At 41.2% G+C, this 22,550-nt stretch overlaps 1 protein-coding gene across 1 annotated transcript in view; it reads left to right on the top strand.

Annotated features, from left to right (window-relative positions):
- The window catches only part of FRMPD2 (FERM and PDZ domain containing 2), a 69,345-nt gene that overhangs the window by 8,929 nt on the left and 37,866 nt on the right, over positions 1-22,550 (top strand). The window contains exons 6-19 of the mRNA XM_064464474.1: positions 1,447-1,578; positions 5,060-5,144; positions 8,206-8,356; positions 9,950-10,021; positions 10,689-10,863; positions 11,620-11,770; positions 11,867-12,005; positions 12,890-13,042; positions 15,269-15,454; positions 16,264-16,420; positions 18,981-19,191; positions 20,093-20,196; positions 21,205-21,303; positions 22,441-22,548. Of these exons, the coding sequence (XP_064320544.1) occupies positions 1,447-1,578; positions 5,060-5,144; positions 8,206-8,356; positions 9,950-10,021; positions 10,689-10,863; positions 11,620-11,770; positions 11,867-12,005; positions 12,890-13,042; positions 15,269-15,454; positions 16,264-16,420; positions 18,981-19,191; positions 20,093-20,196; positions 21,205-21,303; positions 22,441-22,548 (1,923 nt within the window). The remainder of the gene's footprint in view (positions 1-1,446; positions 1,579-5,059; positions 5,145-8,205; positions 8,357-9,949; positions 10,022-10,688; positions 10,864-11,619; positions 11,771-11,866; positions 12,006-12,889; positions 13,043-15,268; positions 15,455-16,263; positions 16,421-18,980; positions 19,192-20,092; positions 20,197-21,204; positions 21,304-22,440; positions 22,549-22,550) is intronic.

Below are 22,550 nucleotides of genomic sequence, written 5' to 3'. Positions count from 1 at the left end.
CCAGTGTATTTTTGAAGGTAAGGGGTGGGATTCTGTGAAGTTATCCTGTTGTCATTAAGGAATATACATTCATCCTTCCTATTTGATAACCCAAGCAAAGATTTGTGGTTTCTTTTTGATTTTAATCCAATTTTTCTATTCAAAATATGTTTTATAAATTTCTACATGGATTGCTGGAGTGATTTCAATATGCAAGGCCAAATCCTGCTCACTATATAAATAAACCAGCATATACTAATTTCACATTTCATTTGACTAAGATCAAGATTTTATTATCCCTCAGAGTAATTCTTTAACTGTAACTAAATGTGGACTTCAGGTTCAGATAGTTCTTTTTTCTAGGCTCTATATTGTCCTCTTCCTTCAACAGAAACCTCTGATTTTGGGGCAAGGGGAAGGTTGGCCCAAGCCAGGCAGGCTTTTTTTGGATATGCTCAACATCAGGCATATGAACAATCCAATTACCATTCAGCAAATCAATATATATTCCATTAACTTTGGCTAGAGTTAAATACATGCTTAAATACCTGTGGAACGTTCCTGTTAGGTATTATCGGTCATAAGAAAAGGAGATTCTTTTGAAAAAATACCGACAAACCACTTCTCAAACCATATTGGCTCGCTCACTCATTCAGAAACTGAATAGATTCACGCTGGTATAAGCTGGTGAAAACTCTGCTGCTGCCAAAAGGGATGGTCCCATCTTCAACCCCCTATTAGCCACAAATTCCTGCCATTTCCCTTCTACTGTTTCTAGTGATTACGTATCTGGAGTGATCTCTGTGTTTTCTAGGGTTTCAGGCCACATGGCTTACGCTTGCTGAAGGACCTCAGTGAATCAGGATGTCGATTACATTGAGAACATGCGTGCCACACTTTTCAAGGCAGCATTCCATTTCTTTCTTCTTTTTTTTTAAATTAAAAATCATCACTTTCAGTGATTCTGGAAAAGGACAAGAGACAATGCAACCAAAGTAAAGTTGGGATGCAACAGAAATACGTACTTGCTAACGACTTAGGATGACCCCTTAATAGGATTTCTGCAGCCAACTGTGGCAGTGGATTGTGTCTGGGCACCATCCATCCAGCACACAGAAAGGATACTTTACAGCTGAAGGTTTTGGGCCTCAGAATACAAGGAAGGAGAACTTTGCAGGTTGTCTGCCCTTTGCAACCTTTCAGTTAAACGAACAGAATAGAAATAACATATTAGCTTTGTTTTATTTGGAATGGTTGAGAACTATGGGTCAGAATAAGATTGTGAAAGCGACAGAATAAAGCTACCAAGCTTTCCTCAGCCCTTAAGGAGTTGAAGTCAGGGTTAGATGACAGACAGACATGGACTATATAAAAATTAGCCAAGCTAAATGATATTTACTTTATCATGCAGGCACAATGATTTATAATTGAAGTATATGATTCACCATATTTCCTTCCTGTTTCCAGACAAAGGGTCCAGATTAATGAATTACAGTTGGTCAACAGAAGATTACAGAGAACTCTCTGTGGACTACAGTGACTCTAACAGTATTTCTGAAAGTACGTCTTTGATACTGTCTAACCGAGGACACAGAAGAGGTGAGATTTTCCTGAAAGATTATATTTATGAATTATGTACTCATCTTTTTTTTGTCCCCTGAAATGTGAGACTACCCATGTGCGGCCAGGTGATAGGTACTTCCATGCACTTGTGATTAGGTGACCAGGGAGGTATATTTGTGCTAAGCTGCAGAGAAGAAAGATCCTTTTATACTGGATTCCTTTTTACTTGTGTCCTACTGTAAAGCGATATATTCCCTGGTTGCCATGCGGCACCATCACCTCTTTCTTGCTTTACGCCCCCTTTGCCAGGTGAAGCTGCTCAGCAGATCACAGACAAAGCTGGACAGCATGTTTCTGGCATGTGGGGTCTTGAAACAGATGAGAAACGGTGGAGCTACCCCACAAATGCATATGATGGGCAATGTCAAGATGGCAGCACTGAAATCAGTTGAATCTATGAATAATACCTGAGACTTGAATGGTGGGGATTATTGTTTCTTCAAGCCCGTTCAAAAACAAAGGGACTAATTCTGAAATCTAGAAGAAAAAAGAAGAACCAAACAACCCTTTGTTTTCTGGTCATTTTTGTCCTAAAGCCAGTGTGTATTTTCTGCTCAGTATGTTGGTTTTGTTGTGCTAAATGCCAGGCTGCAACGCTGCTCTTCTGATTTACTTTGTCTGGCGATACCAGAGGTGGGATTTTAGCTCCACTTTCAATCCTTTTATGGGAGGAACAGCATGAAAGAAACTGTTCGGGAGAGGATCCATTCAGTGAAGACACTGTGGTAGACATCAGTCAGGGGTAAATCACAGTGTAGGGGGTTCCTATGAAGCAAAAAAGGGAATTCAGCAGGAAGGGGAGTACTGCTGTGTATGTGCATCTTCATGTTCGATTTGGAATCTGAGCTAGTGACACCTAGACAGGGTGTTCACACCGACCAAGAGCAAAAAGTTCCTGTTGCTCAATGTCAGCAGCGTCTCCTAAAAAACCAAGCTTACCATGCCAGCTCCCCATTCTCAGACCCCTGCCCATTTCTATTCTCCATTCCACAGTTACCCACCTTCCCATCTGCTTTCAACCTTTTTTACGTCCTGCCTGGGGCACTTCTCCTGAGCTTCCAGAGCCAGAGGTAGTTTACTTCAGAGTTTACTTCATCCTTCTAAGAGCCTCCATGAGAAATGAAGTACTAGGTCCTGCTGTGGCATGGATTCAGACGTGCTCTGTAAGCATGTGCGGAGTTTTTATCCCAGAAATGTCTTCCCTAAGGCAATAACCCTAGCGCCCACTACATCAGTTATGACGCAACAAGGTATGCACATTGATGCCATAAATACCAGAACACTGCTTAGTATTCCTTGCTTTTCCTCACTGGGGAGCATTAATTTGGGTTCATGATATCCAGCTGCTGATTGTCATGAAATTCATAGGAACATATTACCCATGTTCTTCCAGATTTGAAAGGTTTAAAATTTACTAGGCAAAAATGAAAGGCATAAAGCATGATCTCAAGGGACTCATTTCCCTAGGAAAGATGGTAAAAAAACGTGGGTGCACACTGCATTATCACAAGTCTGCCAGGAGACAATTCACAGAGAGAAAGCAAATACACTCTGGGAGAAAACCCCACATGTAATAGCCTCTCAGCCCCAAGAATGAGGAAGGTGAGGTTACTCATACAACTGCTGTTGATACTCTCCTGAAAGGCACTGCTTTTCTGAAGCTCCAGAATTGCAAACAGTATCAGCAGCAATAAAAACCTGAAATTGCAGCCGCTCCCTATACGTGATGCATATATGTCAGTCACATGCCTAGTGGCACACAGTGAAGGTAAACTCAGGAGCCTGTTTTGTAGGTGCTTTTTAAAGAAAGTTTGGTCATAAATTTGACAAAGGCTCATTCCAGTGAATCTGCGCGTGTCTCAGTCTCCACTGAAACATCGGTAGCTCTTTGTACTCAGGATTTTGTAAACTAAAACTCTAAAAATACAGGAGAAAAGACAGAATGTGAGAGCTTGTTTGCTGCAGACATTCCTTCATGAGATAATGTATTAGAAAAATGTATTCTTCTCTGAAAAGAAATATTACCATTTAGCAGAGCACCATCATCAAGGGAGATCAACATCTCTGCCCAGACTGTACTTTAGAAGCTCATTTAATGTATAATAAATTAATCACCTGCAGGATCAACTTCTTTGAGGGCCACATGTTACTTAAACATCAGGAAGGTGTTGGATTTATGATGAAAGCATGGCAGTCTGGCCACTGAAACTAGCCAACTTCTCCCACTGCTGTAACAGCTGAGACAAAAACTAAGGGGAATTTTATGTGCTTGTCAAAGTATATTTACACAATTATGTGAAACCTATAATTCAAGCAGACTTTTGCAAGGCTTTCCCATTAAAAGCATGTAGTTTCAGAACACAGGACTGAATCTTAACTTTGATAACTAGCCCTGAGTATTTGGCTTATCTCAAATCTCACATTTTGTCACTACCATCTGCAGCTTGAAAAAAACACGTTTATGCATATTTTAGCAACGTGACTGTAGATTTTCTAGTTTCTAAAATTGCAATTGGTGGTTTGTACACTAGAATTCGATGTCATATTTTCATGTTGGAATTCAGAGTGAGGTTTCAGGGTGTAGTTCTTGGTTATTTTATCTGGAGATAAAGCTGACCTAAATGATTGCTTCCACATAGCTCATCTTATCACCTCTACCAGTCTGCCTATGTCATGGTTTGATATGCAGTTCTTCAAATAAGATCAATGAAATGATCCAAGTGAAGAAAAAATTAACCTTCCCACTCTTCCCTAAAGGATTTAAAACATCTCTTCTGCTAGAAGAAACATTCATGGAACTACAACTTGCATAACCCTTTCTGGTTCTACCTCTAAATTTCAGTCTTCATGTATTTGGACAAAGCGATGCCTATCCTTTCTGTAGCAGCAGAGATGACTGAAGGTGAAAAGTTACACAAACCTTATTTCCTAATGACTCACAAACCATCCTATATTCCCACCAGATTTTTACGTTGTAAAAGCATTCACAATATATTTCATGCAGCAAATGATGAGTGGAATGTTTACAGTTGTCATTTCAGTGATTTTATATCCTACTCTGATTAAGCCAGAGAAGTTTCGTGGCTTTCCCCCCCTGATTGTATGCCTGGAAATAGAAGAACAAAGAATACTAGGGGTAATTTCTGAAAAGCAAAAGCTGTTTGTTAAATTACCCCCATACATATGGAAATAACAGCCATTGTGTCTACACACCTATCTTCCAAATTACATTCTCAGGAAGGGTTATGAAGAGGAAGTAACAATAACTACAGAACTGGGAATACTGCTGGTGTAGTATTCACTTAGCCTTATCAAACAGCCATTTGTCATGCCCAGGCAAGGACACAAGAGAGGAAGTAGCCAGTCCAAGTTTCCTCCTTGTTGTAATTGTCCCAGGATCTGATGCTGAGTGCTGCTACAATTGATTCAACTGTGAAATTTCCTTTATTCATTTCAGGGAGAGTTCCACAGGCACACAGGTCACGGGACCCCACCCTTAGTGGGTCAAGGACACAAAGTAGCTACAAGCTCTTCATAAACAGGTAATCAAAACTCATGTTCCTGAAAGATGGAAGCTGTTTTTTTACCAAGTGAAGCAGACAACTAGTGTGGCAATGTCATTGTCGGAAAATGCCTGGATCACCATCTGACCCTGTTTTGAGAACAGATACCGTTTATGTAGGACTAAAGTGCACCTAGACTTGGTTTGGCTCCAGGCAAAACAGCCCAAATGCTCCAGTGAAATGGAGCTTGGGCCCTGAACAATCCATATAAAACAAGCACATTGAAGTTTTCCACCTTTACACCTTTAGTGTGGAGGGGAAAAAACTGTTGAAAAGGTAAGAACAGTCATTGCTTTAACTGGCAAGGCATCCTGCAGGGCCTGTATTTGTCTACACCCAGATTTTGGATCTGGTCTTGCCTTGCTGTCACAGCCGCAGAGGCCTGATGTGTTGTGGAGTGGTTATGACAGACCATGCATATGACCCATCGTTTTCAGTGGATTATTTGCATTTCCATCTCAGTGCTTACATTGATTTGTCTCACTTGTGTCAACCATATCCAGCCCTGCGCTGCCACGTTACTGAAGAGTTACAGGTAACCCAGGGACGCAAGCAGTAAAGTCCTCCGCTCTGTCGTGAGGATTAGCCTCATTTCAGCCATGGCATAGACAAGGAAAGCTGAGAATTGTACAACTCCTTTTCTACCTCCTTTTCAAAAGCCAGGGAAACACCACTGCTGCCAAATAAGATTTTTCTAGACTGGGTGTTAGCATAGTACAGCTGTAATCATGGCTGTTTCCAAATGAAGAAGAGATGTAAGTACTGCTAGCCTCTAAGCACCACAAAGACCAGAAACCCATAGTTAAGCACCATCTAATCCCTACAGGCATCCCATTTAAACTGAGTTCTTGACCCAGTTAAACAGGAGTTTCTTCTTTTAACCGTGACATGAGTAATTCAGGCCCACAGGAAATGCTCCATTTAGATCAACTCCCAATTAAATGTGTCCCAAGTAAACAGTTTGAACTTCCTGATAAATCAGCCACGATAATCTCAGCCATGTAAATACCCCAGGACACCTCTAAACCTGCAATAAGAAAGAACTACAAGCAGGTTGCAGGATAGTGGCAGCTTTTCTGAAGAAAGAACTCTCTGTCTACCTGTCTAACTACGCACATGCATATATATGTGTGTATAGAGACATCTGTATACGCATCACACATCTGGCAACGATATCAGTAGCAGAAGATCTATTTACTCAGTATTTTGGAGTAATTGCCATGCCTCTGTACTACCAACCTGGGTATCATCTTGATATCATTGATCTAACCATGCTGCCAAGAAAACGTTCCCTTCCTCTGCTGAAAGATGAACTCTCTTCTCCAAATTTCCACCAAGCTCTTTCCCATAGAACTTCAGGGACTGTAAAGCCCACTTTTGGTTGTAAGCATCTGCAACTGAATTTCTACCAAGGTCACCATCCTATTGTAAGTACCATGACAACAGTGCAGTTGAAATAATTAGTTTAGAAACCACCAATTTCTCATATAGGAGGACAGCCAGCACACAACTTAGTGATGGGTTTACGATCTATAAAGCTTACTGATATCGACATGCTCACTTCTGTATGCAGTCCAGCCGACATAATTTACATCTCATAAAGTTAAGCTTGTAAGTATACGCAGGGCTGCGGCCTATGTATAAAGATACAGCTGTCAAGTCTGGGATTTCTCACCTCACAGGACTAATAATAGGAAGGGTTTTCCAGAGGAAAAAAAAAGTCGTCTTAATACAGGCTCTTGGGTTTTGAGCTAATAGCATTTTTATACCCACAAAAGTCACTTCAGCTCATTTTTAGGCATATTTCTTAGCTAAATGTTGATCTTTATGAGGTTGCGTTGATAGAAACAAAAATATCTACGTATCTGTATAGACAGAGGAATGCAAACTAGGATAGAATAGAATACAGTAGAACAGAACAGAACAGTTCAGTTGGAAGAGACCTGCAACCATCATCTAGCCCAACTGCCTGACCTCTTCAGGGCTGACCAAAAGTTAAGTCATATTATTAAGGGCATTGTCCAAATGCCTCTTAAACACTGACAGGCCTGGGGCATCGACCACCTCTCCAGGAGGCCTGTTCCAGAGTCTGGCCACCCTCTCAGTCAAGAACCGCTTCCTAATATCAAGTCTGCACCTCCCCTGACAGCTTTGAACCATTCCCATGTGTCCTGTCCCTGGATACCAGGGAGCAGAGATAGACAACTTTGTCGTTTTAACTTTGTTAAAAACCTTTTGAAACTCCCTGAATAGTTCCCTGAAGCAACTCTGCAACATGCAAAAGAAAAGGATAAAACTTTGGGATTTTTGGAACAAAAAAGCTTCCGTGTGACTTTGGCATTTGTTAAAAATGTAATTAACAAAAATCCGCCTCAAAAACCCTTTCCTTCTACACCACAAAATCATTCTTTCCTCATTGATAGGAATATAGATTATATTTTAAGTTTATTCTAAGCATACGTGTGTCTGCTCATGTGGAAAACACCATTACTTTATGAGTTAAAAGTATAGTATAAAGACAGCTTTCTGATCTGAGATCTCACGTCCTTCTCTTAATTAAATTGGAAATTCCCTCAGTTCCATAAGACGTTAATATATTCTAATGAATTAGTACTCAAATAATTTAGTTCCCGTTCCTGGAAAATTCTGAATAATGTAACAACAAATGTTATGGTTTTCTGAAGCTTTTTTGCTTCAGAAAACAAGCGAGGAATTGACTTCATCCTGTAGGATTCCCAGGAAGACATGGGGCTGTTCTTTGCCTGTTGGCATCACCAGACTTAAACCAGATCTGGATCACCAAATGAAAAAGACGACTGCTATTGAATTAAAGCAGGGTTTAGATTTATTTATAAAGGGCATGAGTAATATTATCCCCGTTAAATTATTTTTATTTTTCTGTAAAGAAACACTTAACAACTTATATTGCCCTAGATTTCACAGTATTCTGCCAATCAATGTACCTTGCACTCTTTGTCCTCAGGTCTGTGTTGTTTTGACTGCATGCTATATGTTGCTCACTATGGCATTTCCTTTGAAGGTCGGTCAGCGCTGTAGAAGAAATCCCTGGTGGAACTCAGAAGAACAGCAGACAGAACCTGCTCAGTTTAGGTTCCACCTTCTCCGTGTCTACAAAGGACTACACGGCAGCTGCTGCACCACAGAAATGTTTGTTCCACAGGAAGGAAAAGGTGACTAATAAAAAACGTATAAGCTGATTTCAAAATGTAAATATCACTAAAGAGAAACCTCCCATCCAGTTGTCGTTCGCCTGTGATGTGCGTATTAGCTACTGAGTCATCTCATTAGATGAGTATTCTAAATTGACAGACCCCAAATTAGGCGTGATCCAGGTGTGGTAACTCAGAACTGAAGGCAGTGAAAGCTCTTGTCCATAAAGACTAAGCAAAAGCGTATAATCGAACCCTCTCTGACCTACACGTGTGATTTCTGCAAGCGTCAAATACCATATGGACTGTTTTCATCAGCCACTTTGACAGGAGCTTCAGAACAGCAAACACATTTACAGAGACACTGAACCCAGGCCCTTGCTTGTCAACGGTGCTCAAAGGACTTAAATTTTTGTTACAGTGTATGCCTGGACAGAAAGCATAGGCTGGCAGTGAGTGTGCCAAACCAGTAGTTCACCTAAGGGTCTATTTCCAGTTGCTGATCTGTTGTAGGACTCTGTTAAATGGGATGGATAATGTTTCTTTGGCAGCTGGATCACAAAGATCCAGACATAACTGAATCACAGAAAACTCCTCAGTGCTGCTGCCCATGGAGTTTTCTTGTGTGGAAGGGACGGGTTTCAGGCTGGTGAGTCCTCTCACCTGCACCCAGTTCACACGCTCAAGACTGACCAGTGGCAGAACTTTGATCAAGAGTTTCATTAGATACTTCGGGAAATTACCTTCTTGTATATCAATTTAGTTTTCAATTTGTTAATATGATTTTTGTTGGGATAATAATTGATTTCCTCAGGAGTCCAGCCACTGTCACAACAAAGTGCTAGTGATACAAACCTGCACTGTCCGTTGGCAGGACAATACTAGTATTATGAAACAAACTATACATTTTCTCAAAAAAAGACCTAAATGGGTCAAGGTACTAAGTTATGGAGAATGGTTGGAAGGATCCACATGCTACCACTTGCAGACATTTAGTTATTTCTGTCTGCTTCAAGGATCTGAAAGCACAGATGAACCAATATGCAAAATGGCTTGAGGTGGATGCTCAGCAAGAAAAAAATCATCTTGTGCTATTAAAGTTTGTTGAAGTTAAAGCAAAAGAATGCAATGTCTGCTGGTAAGAAATATCAGTCTGCCTTCATTATGGGGAAGAAAGCAGCTCTGCATTTTAGTCTGGTTCCCTATGGAAGCTAGGCTTATGAAATCGCAGTGGTGTGTATGTATGTGTGTACATGTCTGTGACTGTCCTCGTAGCAACCTGGGAGTCAAATGGGAAAAGGTCTCAGAAGAAATTAAGTTTCTGTAAGTGTCATGAAAACAGGTGCCTTGCAAAGGAAATGGATCTTGGTGATGTGCCTGTACAGAAGAAAAGGCTTCAGCGTGAGCTTGCCCCTAATTAGATCCCAGAGAGTCCACACAGGAGAGATCCCAAGCAGAGAGGAGTCTTCAATCAGCATTTGCACCTTATTAGACACTGAAGTCAATTAGCTACCGCGTACAGATCAAGAGAAGTGGGTTTCATTGGTACTGGTGTTTGGGAGCTTCATTACATTAAGAAGACATTTATTAAATTTCTAAATTGCCTCCTTACAGTTTTCAGGTCCAGAATTTATTATTTTGTCTAGTGAACCACCAGTGACCTTACAGCTGCCTGGATCAATTGTGGTAAGTATGAACACTAAGAATTTGGAACTAATTTAGTGACCTTTTAGTTGGGGCTCTTTGTAAGTCGCACCTGAGTCCCGACCCCTTATTCTTGCCATGTCCTCCTCCCAAACCAAGTTAGGGTTCCTGCAGAGGTATCGAGACTTGAAAGGAGGTCATTTAATTCTCAGTGCTACATAGTTATTTCTGTTGGTGTGAAAATAGCTTAATTTATCCTCCTCTGCTAAGAATGCTCACTTTAGCACAAGACTTTTGAGGTTAAGATCATATAGCAAATATGCAATGCGACACCTAGTGCCAAGGTGTTGGAGTCCAGTTTTCAGGCATGTCCTCTGCCTTTCATTAAAATAAGGTAAAAGGGTGCAGCATACAGCAATAAAAATGAGGGCAAAAAAATTTTGAATTGCCCTCAAATCTAGAATAATCCTGGTGATCGTAGAGTCTGAGTATGCTCAGCTGTTTTCTTGGGATTCCCTGGGATTTTTAAATTTAGAAATGTTTCTGTTATTCATTTCTGAGAAGGGAGGCAGGGAACAGCATGTGTTGTGACCAGTTCCATCAGCTTATCTAGAGACAGGAGACTAGGGGGACTCAGTAATAAAATGCTGTGGAATTCGCACTGCTTGTACTTGGCACTCATTCTTCGCTCTCTGTTATATGTTCTTAGACTAAAAAAGGGAAATCCTATTTGTCCCAAAGGGATCTCAATGTGATTCTACTCAATGGGCAGTGCCTTGAGGTGCAATGTGACATCAAGTCAAAGGCAAGAGATGTTTTCGACACCGTGGTGGCGTATGCAAACTTGGTGGAACATTTCTACTTTGGCTTGGCTTACCTGAAAGGTAAGGAGACATGGCTAACTACAGTAACAGTCCTCTCCCTCCGTGCCTCTGTAGCCACTTTATTAATGAATTCCACTAAGTTCCTTTTAAGATTCTCAGATGAAAGCAGATCCAAAGCTTAAGCCAAAGTAAGGTATGTTGCTGTAAACTGTACTGCACTAATGTAACGCATGTCTAGCCTAGGACTGTGCATCAGCACAACCATCCTGTTACTGCCTGATATTCCCATGCAGAAAAGGCTGTGTCCCAGCCTTGCACTGGAATAATGCCATGTAGCTCCAGCAGAAATTCCAGGAAGCACTGTACTGAGGGAGGCTGACTGTCCTTGTTTCTAGATATAAATTGGAGTACAGACTCAGCCATTTCATCTACAAGACCCACGCCTCCCTAGCCCGTTTCCGATGGCAAGCACGGCTGCGGCACTAGGAAGAAGCACACCTTGTGTGGGGGGCATGAGGATTACAATGGGGTGCAGCACCTGCAGGGTGAGCAGAATGCAAGCCCCGTCAGTTCTTGAGTGATTCCATACACACCCCACCAATCCAGCGTCTAACAACTGTAATCCTAAATTACACACTGTTTTCCTAAGTTCTCCAGCAAAGAAGTAAAAAGTTAAGCCATGGCACAGAGAAGTAAATATCAGCTGACATCCGTTTTATTTTTTATTGCTAGTGATGCATTAAATGAAGACAGCAGAACTTTGAGCTACCGAAGTTATCTCCAGACTTATCACAGAACCCAAAATTCTCATTTCAGGTAAAGAATTCTTCTTTTTGGATGAGGAGACCAAACTCTACAAAGTGGCCCCAGATGGCTGGAATGACCAACCCAAGAAGAAAACCTCCATCATTAATTTCACACTCTTTCTAAGGATAAAATTCTTTGTCAACCACTTTAATGTTATCCAGTAAGTGCATGGTTCTGCTGACTGCAGGAAAACCAGCAGCATTTAGGGTAACTGTTCAAGGCTCCTCCTGTGTTCCTAAACCCTTCTGTGTTCCAGGCACGGCTTGACAAGGCATCAGTTTTACCTGCAGCTTCGTAAAGATATTTTGGAGGAGCGATTATATTGCAATGATGAGACTGCCCTGAAACTCGGCGCTTTGGCTTTGCAGGCAGAGCTTGGCAATTACGCTTCTGAGGTGTGGATAAATAATACAGTATTTCTCCGAGGTTTCTCTCAACAGCTTTTGCAGCTTTTGCACATAGAGTTTAAAGAAGAAATGTGAATAGCACATAATTTCAGCTAAGTCCTTCAGTAATCACATTCCAGATTTAATTTGAAAAATTACAAAATTTGCCTGATTAAGGAGCAGTAATGAGCCAGATGAATTTGCAGGAACTGTGGCAGAATGATGAAAGGCGCTTGGTCCTTCATAATCGATAGCATAGCCAAGAAACTCCAGAAAATCTGTAGAGAATTTCCAACATCGGCATACCTTGCATGTGCAGAGGGGCTTAAAGAGTTTAGAAAACACGGAAGAGAAAAATAAATAAACACTCCAGAATTCACAGCTATTTTGTGTGTAGGCTCAGATCCACAAGCCGCAAAGACAGGAAGGTCACTGAGGGTATATCTGAACTAGTTATCCTAGTCTTGGACTGTACAGAAAATACCCATTTGTGTTCTCTGCCATATCTTCAGTTAATAAATCAGTGCAGCTCTATTAATTGAACTCTGAGTAGCCCGATCCATCTGGTCAGATCCATCCCGTCGGGTCCCCCGCTGCAGGCAGTACTGATGAAGCTCTACCTGCCAGACTGCAGGCATGCCTGTAGGCCCAGCTCTTTTCTCCCCTCTGCACAGAGAAGTAGCGTGTGCTTTGAGCACCTGGCTGAGCACAGGTGCAGGCGGCACATTTGGCTGTCAGGACACTCCCTGCTGTTCCCCATCTTCTCTTAGGACATGGCAACAGGGTGACTTCAGCATATGGGTCACCCTGAAAATGGAAATGCACCAAATAAGAAAAGTCAAAGAAGAACAAAAGGCTCCTCTCTGTTTTCCTTTTTTTTTTTTCTCCCAAAGATGCATGGAAAGAACTATTTTCGTGTCGAAGACTACATTCCAGCAAGCCGAATAGAGAAAATGACCCTGGCATATGTACAGCGAGAGCTTGCTAAATTGCATCGTATGAATCGTTCCCTGTTTGAGGATGAAGCTGAACTAGAATTTTTAAAGGTAACTTGCCATACCCCAAACCTTATTTATTTATTTTGAGAGAGGAAGCCCCTCTCTATCTACCATTGTCTATTACTTCCTTCTTGCCTGATACAGTGGATTTTAGATAAGGTGAACAAATTTGCATAGTCAACAAAAAACTCAGAATTTCATTCTGCTGTAGACACTGTCACTCTAAATAGCTTACATCACATTTACATGGTAGCTTTCCTTTCACTGATAGTTTATAAAGGGTTAATCACATTTCAGGGTGTTTTCAACATCCTAAGGATTGATGCAACTTTTCAGCATGTTACCAACATGTCTGCGTTCCAGATGATTATAAATACACCTACTGAATATATTAGAGATGATTATAGAACATGGGAATAAGCACTTTCTTGACTTCTGAAACTACAGCAGCTGTTCAGCCACTTTCTAAACATGTAGTGGTTATTTATTTAAAAATATCTATGAACACTGGAAGCGAGGAAGGAGTTATCTGAGGTATTTTCTCTCATGACTACTTCTCTAGGGCTCTATGGTGTCACGATGATGTGGGATTTAATCCCCCCCAGTTTCCCCTTCTCCTACAAACTTCTCTCATTTCCATCAGATGAAAAATAATCAGGCATTAGATAATGGATAAATATCAGCAGCCATTTTGCTGCAGTGCCACATGCTTTTATTTATAGCATCATTTTAGCTCAGTTGCTGTTTAATTATGTTCCTCATCTAACACTGCCAGTGGAATTGAAGAAATAAATTGAAGCTTAGCCTTAATGACAGTCCCATCACGCGTGGCAAATCCAATGAAGAAAAGCAGCTTTGTTAGTATCTGTTTCAGTGAATAAGTCTGTAGAAGGAGTCAACACATTATACAAAGTGAGAAAGATAGCCCCCACAGCAAGAACATGCAAATTCCAAATATGAAAGGGATTAAATATTAAAACCTAGATTCAGCTAGTGATTATAGATGCCCCAGTTTTCAGGACCTGAACATTGGTGCTCTGGATGCGTTCTGAAAACCAGATCGTCTTAAAGTGTTTTATTTTGGCCACTGAAAATCTCTATTCATGGTTGAAAAGTCATTTGGGGATTCTACATCAGCTTCCCAGAAAAAAAAAAAGTTTTAGAATAAACTCATATTGATCTGCAGACGACAAAAGGGAATGGAAAACCATCCTCATATTCCATAGTTCTGTAACAGGTCACATTTTGACATTTTGTGGCCACGTGCAGGAGGTAGAAAGACAAGGAACAACACCCAGAACCTCAACCTCTGGGTGAGTTCCTCAGAGCACCCTCTGCACAGTTAGATGGCAGGGGCAGAAGCTGGCTCCTCCATCCCTTGAAATATAATCCTACTTAACATTTCACCCAGCAAGGAGCAGGTGAAATGCATAGCAAAAAAACGTGCAAGAAAGAAGCGACACTGAAGATCTGTTACTCTGAAGTCTGGCACTGAAGGGAATTCTGGGGCAGTGAAACTCCCTCAAAAGTCACCACCATGTTTAGGTGAGATAATCTGAGGTACAATTTAGCAAACCCTATAACATAAGATTCTTGGCAATGGAAATTTATCATGTTTGATTTTAAAAGATGATAGCCACGAAGGAATGGGTGTATGTACCTGAGCTAGCTTGCTGCAGGCTGGTGTCGCTGCAGTTAAGATTTCTAGTTGGTCATCACTGTTGGAGAAAGGAAACCACACAAGTCCACACAATGTGAGAGTAGCCCTGGCACCAAAGTATTAGCAGTTTTACTAAGATCATCGTATTTGCTGTACCTCGTGGCTTCTGGGTTCGCTCAGGGGAACAAAGACATAGAAAATAACGGAAATAAGGTCTAGTAGTAGTCCAGCAGCATTAATCCTGCATGGATTTCTATTCAGAAACGCCGACAAGTGCCAAGTAGCAGTGACGCTGAGTACCTCAGTGCCACCGCGATGTTTTTTGTGCAGGAAGCTACATAATCCTCCTTCAAATCCTCTTCAAATGAGGTGTGTGTTCAACTTTACACATGGAAAATGAATACACGTAATGGCTCCATGATGTACCAAAACAAGGTGATGAAGCTGTGAGGCAATAGGTATGAAAATTCGGTAACGGCTTCCAAACGTTTCTTGACAGAGTGAAAGAATATTCAGTAAAGGCACTCAAAACTGCTTCCCCTCCCATCTACCTACCTCTTCTCCCCACGCCTCTTTTTGAATAATGCATGTTAAATGCACTTTTTCTCTACAAGGTCACTCAGCAACTTCCTGAATACGGAGTGTTGTTCTATCATGTGTCGCAAGAGAAGAAAGGAGCAGGAGGGGACATCATCCTGGGAATCTGTGCCAAAGGCATCATTGTGTATGAGGTCAAAAATCACACAAGAATTGCCAGTTTAAGATTCCAGTGGCGTGAAACAGAGAGAATTTCAGCTCATGTGAGTTGGAACCAAGTGAATCTCTTCTCCACTCTACTTCCCTTCTGCCTGTCACTTTGATAAATTTATTGCGTTCAGAGCCAGGATTAGACTCATTCTGTACAGGCAAGTCCTTTTTGAAAACAGTCTAAAATCACGGCTGGATCTGGATGTGGATCCCAAGATACCCTGTTCTTAGTGAGGTTTAGTTCTGGAGTATTTTGCCAAGGCTGGAGTTAAATTACTGTAGAACTGAATAAACTGGTGTTGACTGTTACAGAGACTGTCAAACCTCTTTATGGCATATTCCATGTTCGTTCCTCTTTTGTCTTTACTTCTCTCCCCCTTTTGTTTTCCTTCCTACCTCAGGTTATGGGATCACGTCTCCCTCTTTGCAGATCTTATTATACTCCTAAATGGTATTTTGCCATCAGAGGCATATCAACCTACCATCATACAGTGTAGGTGTCAACCTGCATCCCACATTTCCCAGCCTATTGGCTCTCCCAAAATGGCTCTTCTGCCGCTTGAAGATATTTTGATTTTCATATTAGATTAATCATTTTAAGATCTGTAGGGCCATATTTTGCCAGTTCTATCAACCTGCTCCCAATGCTCTTGACTTTCGACATAGGGCAGTTATGAACCCAATGACAGACACCTCACTAACAACTGCTGAACTTACGACAGGCATTCCCTGCACCCAAAAGGCATGCAGCCAGGCGTAAATACAACTGGACAAACCAGCAAGATTATACAAAAGAACTTTCAGTGCTTCAGTGTAATGACTGATATATGAAGCAAGCTGTGTGCTTTTTTCTTCCCTTTAGAGAAAAAAATTCATGATTGAAAGCAGCTTCAGTGGCAAGAAACACACTTTCATTACTGATACAGCAAAGACATGTAAATATCTACTGGACCTCTGCTCTGCCCAGCACAAATTCAATGCACAGATGAATTCTAGGCAACTTCGGCAAACGTCATCAGGTGAGGTATAAATGCACTTTTGTTATTTAGGCCTTAGGACAAGGTTAGGTTTTAGGAAAGGTGCACTTGGTGAAGCTGAGAATCAGAACCTGGCACATCAGTTTCACCATGCTTCAGTTTCTTCTTTGCAGAGCAGAAAATAATGTCTCCTACTTCACTGGAAGTTAGAGGTCTGTAAGTCTAATTTAGCACGTGCATGTGAGTGTGTGTGTGCAGGGACTGGAGAGGGGTTCTCTGATGGTAATAACTATAGAGCTGAACTCAGGTTTGAAAAAAGGGCATGATTACACTTCCCTTCAGGAAACCAGCTGAGAATTCTGAATAAATGTATCAGACTTACCCCAAATGTAACCTGATAAATGTTCCACACAAAGAATAACTGTAGTAGCAGCCAGATATGCTGGAGCTAAATTTAATTAACCGGTTATCCTTGCAGAAGACAGGGATGCAACGCTATGGTTCAGTCCCAGGACAAAACCACCAAACCTAGAGCACATCCGTTGCACCCACTCAACGACGTAGCTGCTAGCTGCTCTTAGGATTTACCATATCTATAGAAGATATGACTATTACCTCCTTAGGCTTCAGATTTTCCATAGTTCGTAAGACAAGGTTCTGCTCAGCCCAGGGCAGTTACGTAGCACTTCTCACCCACGGTTCTCAACATGCTCTGTAAAGATGGGTGAGGATCATTATGGGGAAACATAAGAAATAACGGCCTAAGCTGACAGCTGTCATCACTCTTGACTTCAGTGGAGCAATGTGGATTTTTGCTAGCTGAGGACTTGTCCTTTGCCTTGAACAGAATCACCATCATTTACAACTACTGAATATTTGACCCAGTGATTCGTAGCAGGAGAATCAAGTGTCGTGCCTTATCTGCTGGGATACTCTTTCCTCCAGTAAAACTGTAAAAGTGTTGGCAATGAAATTTTATCATGGGATATAACAGGATGATTGATATATTGCTTCTTTCCCACTAAGATTATTTCATGAAAAATGAAATTCCACACGGACAGATTTGTTACCGTGGAAAAAGGTGCTAGGATGACATTTAGGTTCAAGGCACTTTTTGTTGCTTGGGCTCCTGTGTCTTCAAACATAATTTAGTGGGACTGTGATTTATAGCATAAAAATGAGTCCTAATAGTGAATCTTAGAATTTCCTGTGTCACATTTGCTTGTGATAATATTTCGTAATAAAAATTACTACATTCTGTGTATAAGAGAACAGAGAGATTGAGAGCTAAGAAAATTATAACCCAAGTCCTGACTACAAGCACCTCAAAGCACAGAAACCAGCCAGACTTACACAAGCCACCTGACCGCGGTCTCTAAGGTTTGGTGTGTGCTTGCTGTCCCAGAAAAAAAGCCTTTGTGAAGGCAATGATAGGCAGTCGTTCAAAATGCTGCCTTTGCCACCACAGTGAGACTGTAAGAGATTATAAAATTCTTCCTGCATGAGGGAAACCCTTTTGCTTCACTGTTCAGATGTATAAGTCACCATTTCTTCAAAACTTGCTAGCAACCCCCCCACTTTGGAATCACCATGGCAACTCAGACTGCGCTAGTACTGTGGACAGCTGAGCCTTCTCATGCCTTAACAAATGCCCCTGATCAAAGCCCCTGAGGAAGGAGGGAGCCTAGGTTTAATGCTGTAGTGTTCTAGGAAGTTGCATTCAGGCTAGTATTTGTTAGGAAAACGCACGGGAGGTCAGCTGTCACATACAAGCAGAATTAAGGCCCATATTTGTGCTGGTCTGTACTAAGCAGGGTTCTTGTTTTACTTTCTGACGTGTCCCCAGTTGCCTGCTGTCCCTGTCTCCTTCACATCCCCTCTCCAGCCCACCAGTTGAGAACCTAAGTAAATTATCAATGAATCCTCCAGCACTATCTTGTTTCAGGGAAACAAAATCTTTTGAAAGGATGGAGTCATATATAGCATAGCCCAGATGTCATCAAGCAAGTAGTGGTTTTCACACAGAGAGAGAGAACTGGAAAGCAAGCATTGCCACCAAGATGGTCCCCTACTCAACTCTGCCTGGGCAAGTCACTCAGGGCAAACAGCCAGCTCCTTGGCCCCTCTCTGAACTTCAGAGAGCGTGTGTTAGTAGAGCTCCTGTCGTCTCAGATATATGTATATTGAAGTGGTGGGCCTGTGAAGGACAGGAAACTACCAACCTGGCTGTTTCAGTCTCTGACAGATACTTCTCATCCACCAAATGTTTACAAAATATACTTTACAGGGATATTCCCATTTAAATTATACAGGGTTGTACATTTCATCTATCTTTGTGGAGAGTGAACTTGCAGTGTAATTCATAGAAATGAAATCTAAATACAGCATATACTTTCTATGAAAGAAATGGATTAGAAAGCCTTTCCACTCACTCCAAGGGCTAGATATACTCAAGGACACCAAAACAAATGTATCTGTGATGTCAGTCCTTTTTGCTGGCGTGTTCAAAAGGTTAGACAGAAAGAAGCTTTGAGCTGAAAAAGATGGGATAATATCAGTGGATTTCTCTCTCCTTCCTCCTCCCCTCTCCCTTCTTATTCAGAGGAAAGTAAATTTATGGAAATAGACAAATCAAACTCTGCATATGCAGCTCAGCGTGAACACCTTGCCCTGATTCAGAGACTCTCTCGTTCAGAGAATGTGCTCTATGGAGCAAATCTGGAAAACCTTTCTGCTGGGATGATGAGCAAATCTTGTGATAACCTCAGCGTGGAAACCAACAACAGGACTAGAGACAAAAGCAATCTTGGCAGGTAGGTTTGCTTTTTCCTCTAAACTTGTGTGAGAACACTCAGTCATAGACTATATCATTGCAAACCACTATGGTAAACTGTGAGGCGGACTTATTTTTGCAGTCTTTATTGTGGTCACACCAAAAGGCCCTGTCAGGCACCAGCAGCACTGCAAACACAGGCAGGAAGCTAACAGTCTAACAGATAAGAACTTGAAAAAGGGTGACATTTAAATCTGTACTGGACTCAGGAATGAACCGCTTATTGAGTTATGGAGAAGGATAAAAATAAGGAATAAACGTCAAATCTTTAATGTCCGTGTGTCTTGTCTGGAAATGGCAGTATGTGAACTCTACGCACAGTGGAAGCTGGTTTTGAGCAGGTCTTGCCTGATTCCTCCATGTCTAAAGGTACAAATCACAGAGAACAGTGTAAGAACTTCTCCTTTTCATTTGCATTGGTACATTCACCAGTGTAGGCAGTTACTACAGCTGCACCTCAAGGCCTTTGGTGAATTATGGTACCTTTTAGAATACTAAGAGTTAGAATAGAGCCAAGAAGAACATGGACTACCAGGAAAACTTTCAGACATCATTTTGTCTAAATGGACAGCAGGCCTAAATGAATCATACCGAGGCTATTCTGTGTTTTCCTGATGCCTGCACTCAGCTCAGAGAAAGACACAGGGGGAAATCAGTCATGATGTGAGTGGTCTAATGGCAGCTGTTCTTTGGAAGCAAATGCTGGCAAGGATGAACTACCTCTCCTCCACAATAAGATGTGGCCCAGAAATCAGAATACTCACTGAAAGGCTATAAACGTGTATGCCCAACTTGGCTGGGACAGACTAATGACAATGAAGAGTGCTAAATACCATTGCTGATTTGTTATTGTAACGCAGCCTCAATTTCTTGCCATGCAGATCCACATCAGGGCTATCCCAGTCAGAAATGCACACCAATTTGAACGGAAAGCAAAGGAGTTATGACTACCTCTCTATCCACTCAACTCAGAACACAATCAGTGGTGAGTAAAATAATCATAAAGTTAGACAGTACCCTTCCATATTTATAGTTTCAATAGCAGGAGACCAAAATATATTCTACTTAACAGATTAAAGAATATCCTTTTGCACTGCTAGCCCTGGGAATTAACCCAGCATTTAGCAAGACAAGCTGTTTTCTTCCCTTTCACTCCTGCTTTCCATCAGGATATGTGGTAAGGGACTCAGAGATAAAATTATTCTATCAATGGTGCCTATTGTGCTTCAGAGCTGTAGTTCAGTACACCCAGGGCTCTCACATGGGTGATATCCCTGTGCTCAGAAGCCATCATTTGATTTGCAATTGAGATCCACAACTCAATAAATAATGCTTGAGACAACATAGGCTCCGGGTTCTTCCTCTGTTCTTGCATCTGCATGACACTAATTGGAATAAGAGCTGGACTCCTAATTTTCTAACAGCAGCCGTATTGCATGCACACGGTGAGCTGATCTATAGAATATGAAGCTATGATTATGTGGCTAGTCCATTTTAAAACTAGAACTGTACTTGAAACACACTGTGGCAATTGCACAACGTTAAGTGGTGTTAACACTGCAAAAGTCACCATTGCACCCAGTGCTGGTGGGATTGCACCTGCAGGGCCAAAGGCTAGAATTTCCAAAGGAACCCATAGGAGATTTTGTGTCCAAATCACCCTCGTGTTCAATGGATGCTACACGCCTGACTCTTTAGATATCCTAATCTTAATAAAAATGTTGCAGATAAATGTGTACTCTCCCAGAAACAGACATTATAGAAAGGCTTACACAGCTGCCGTACACACACTTCTCTAAAGAACACAAATTTCCAAACACTTGTTTGAGCCTCCTTCCTGCATTATATTGATTCAGAAGTGATGGTAATGTTGCAAACAAGAATATAATTTTTTTTTTTCATTTCTGAACCCCCAGTTTTGCATACTATATGAATCTACTCTCTCCTTGCATTTATTCTAGCTGCATTTATTGTAGCTGTTTTGTTTCTGCAGCACCTGGATCACCAGCCATTCAAAAAGAAGCTTTGCTGAGTGGTCTAGAAAGAGAAATCATTTGTGTCAGCCTAAAACGTGACCCTAAGAATGGATTTGGTAAGTTAGGAACATGAACGTTAGGTTTGTTGCTGGGACTGTCAGATGCTGGTGCTAACACTGATACTTGCTGACTCAAGCTGAGAAAGATTGTAACCTTCTTCACCTCTTTTATCCTTCTTACAGAATAAGACTACCAATCTTTGCGAAGGACTTAGAATTTCCAGGACTAAAAAGGACTAAGCACATAATTCAAGACCACATTTGTTTTAGAGGATTAAGGCCACACAGGTCAAGCGGACCAAGCACTAGGAGTAGAATGAAAGGAACAAGGGTCTAGTTTTGCATCTGAAAGGCATGCACAGGGACCTTATTTATCTTAGACCTTACACAGGGGGAGACGATGTTCTGCAAAACTTTCAGAAGTTTGCCTGTGGTGGTGCAAAATGTGTACACAAGCTTAACGTGAATGTTTCCTGATATTTTGGATTCTCATTTGGATATCATATTTATAATACAATGCTGCACTGTATCCTGTTCCTGTGGATGAGTTCAGAGGACCATCAGGTTTCACCGCTGACCATTAATACAACTAAACATCAAATTTTGAAATGGTGCAGGTCTGAGTGGAATATCCTGATCCCAAACCCAATTATTCTACCAGTGAGAAGAATATATTCCACAATACGCAGAATATTCTGAGCTAGGATAGTGAAACTGAACTACTTGACAATAGACTTAATTTTCTTAGATACCTTAGATATCTCTTACATATCCATTAGAGGTTTACGCAGCCCACCTTGGGGACCCTAGACTACATGATGTAGAATGATGTTCAAATTTATCCAATGAGCTTTTAAACAATTTTCCTCCTGCAGGTTTTAAATACTAAGGTCACATAGTTTATGGCTCTTGTAAGAAAGTAGTTGGAATCTTTAAAAGTCCCAAGCCAGAAAAGTATTCTTATTGAGAAATTATATTTAAATAGCCACTGAAGTCAACAGCACACTTTAATTATAACATCAGTTTAAAGCTCTCCCAAATCAAGACCTTGATGCCATGCAAATCAGAGCTCCCCATTCTCCATATCATGCATAAAATTTACACCATTGGAGTAAGAGCCTTTTGTGTTCCTAAGGTTCATATTTTCCAATAGTGCCAGTGTCTCTGCATTCTCATGCTATCTCATTTTTGCAGGTTTTGTAATTATTGGAGGAGAAAATGTAGGAAAACTAGACCTCGGTATCTTTATCGCTTCAATTATCCCTGGGGGACCTGCAGACAGAGCTGGAAATATCAAACCAGGT

This window comes from Phalacrocorax carbo, chromosome 12, assembly GCF_963921805.1.
Source record: "Phalacrocorax carbo chromosome 12, bPhaCar2.1, whole genome shotgun sequence".
Classification (NCBI taxonomy): Eukaryota; Metazoa; Chordata; class Aves; order Suliformes; family Phalacrocoracidae; genus Phalacrocorax; species Phalacrocorax carbo.
The sequence above is the reverse complement of the archived record's forward strand: the minus strand, read 5'-3'. Positions and strand labels throughout refer to the sequence as shown.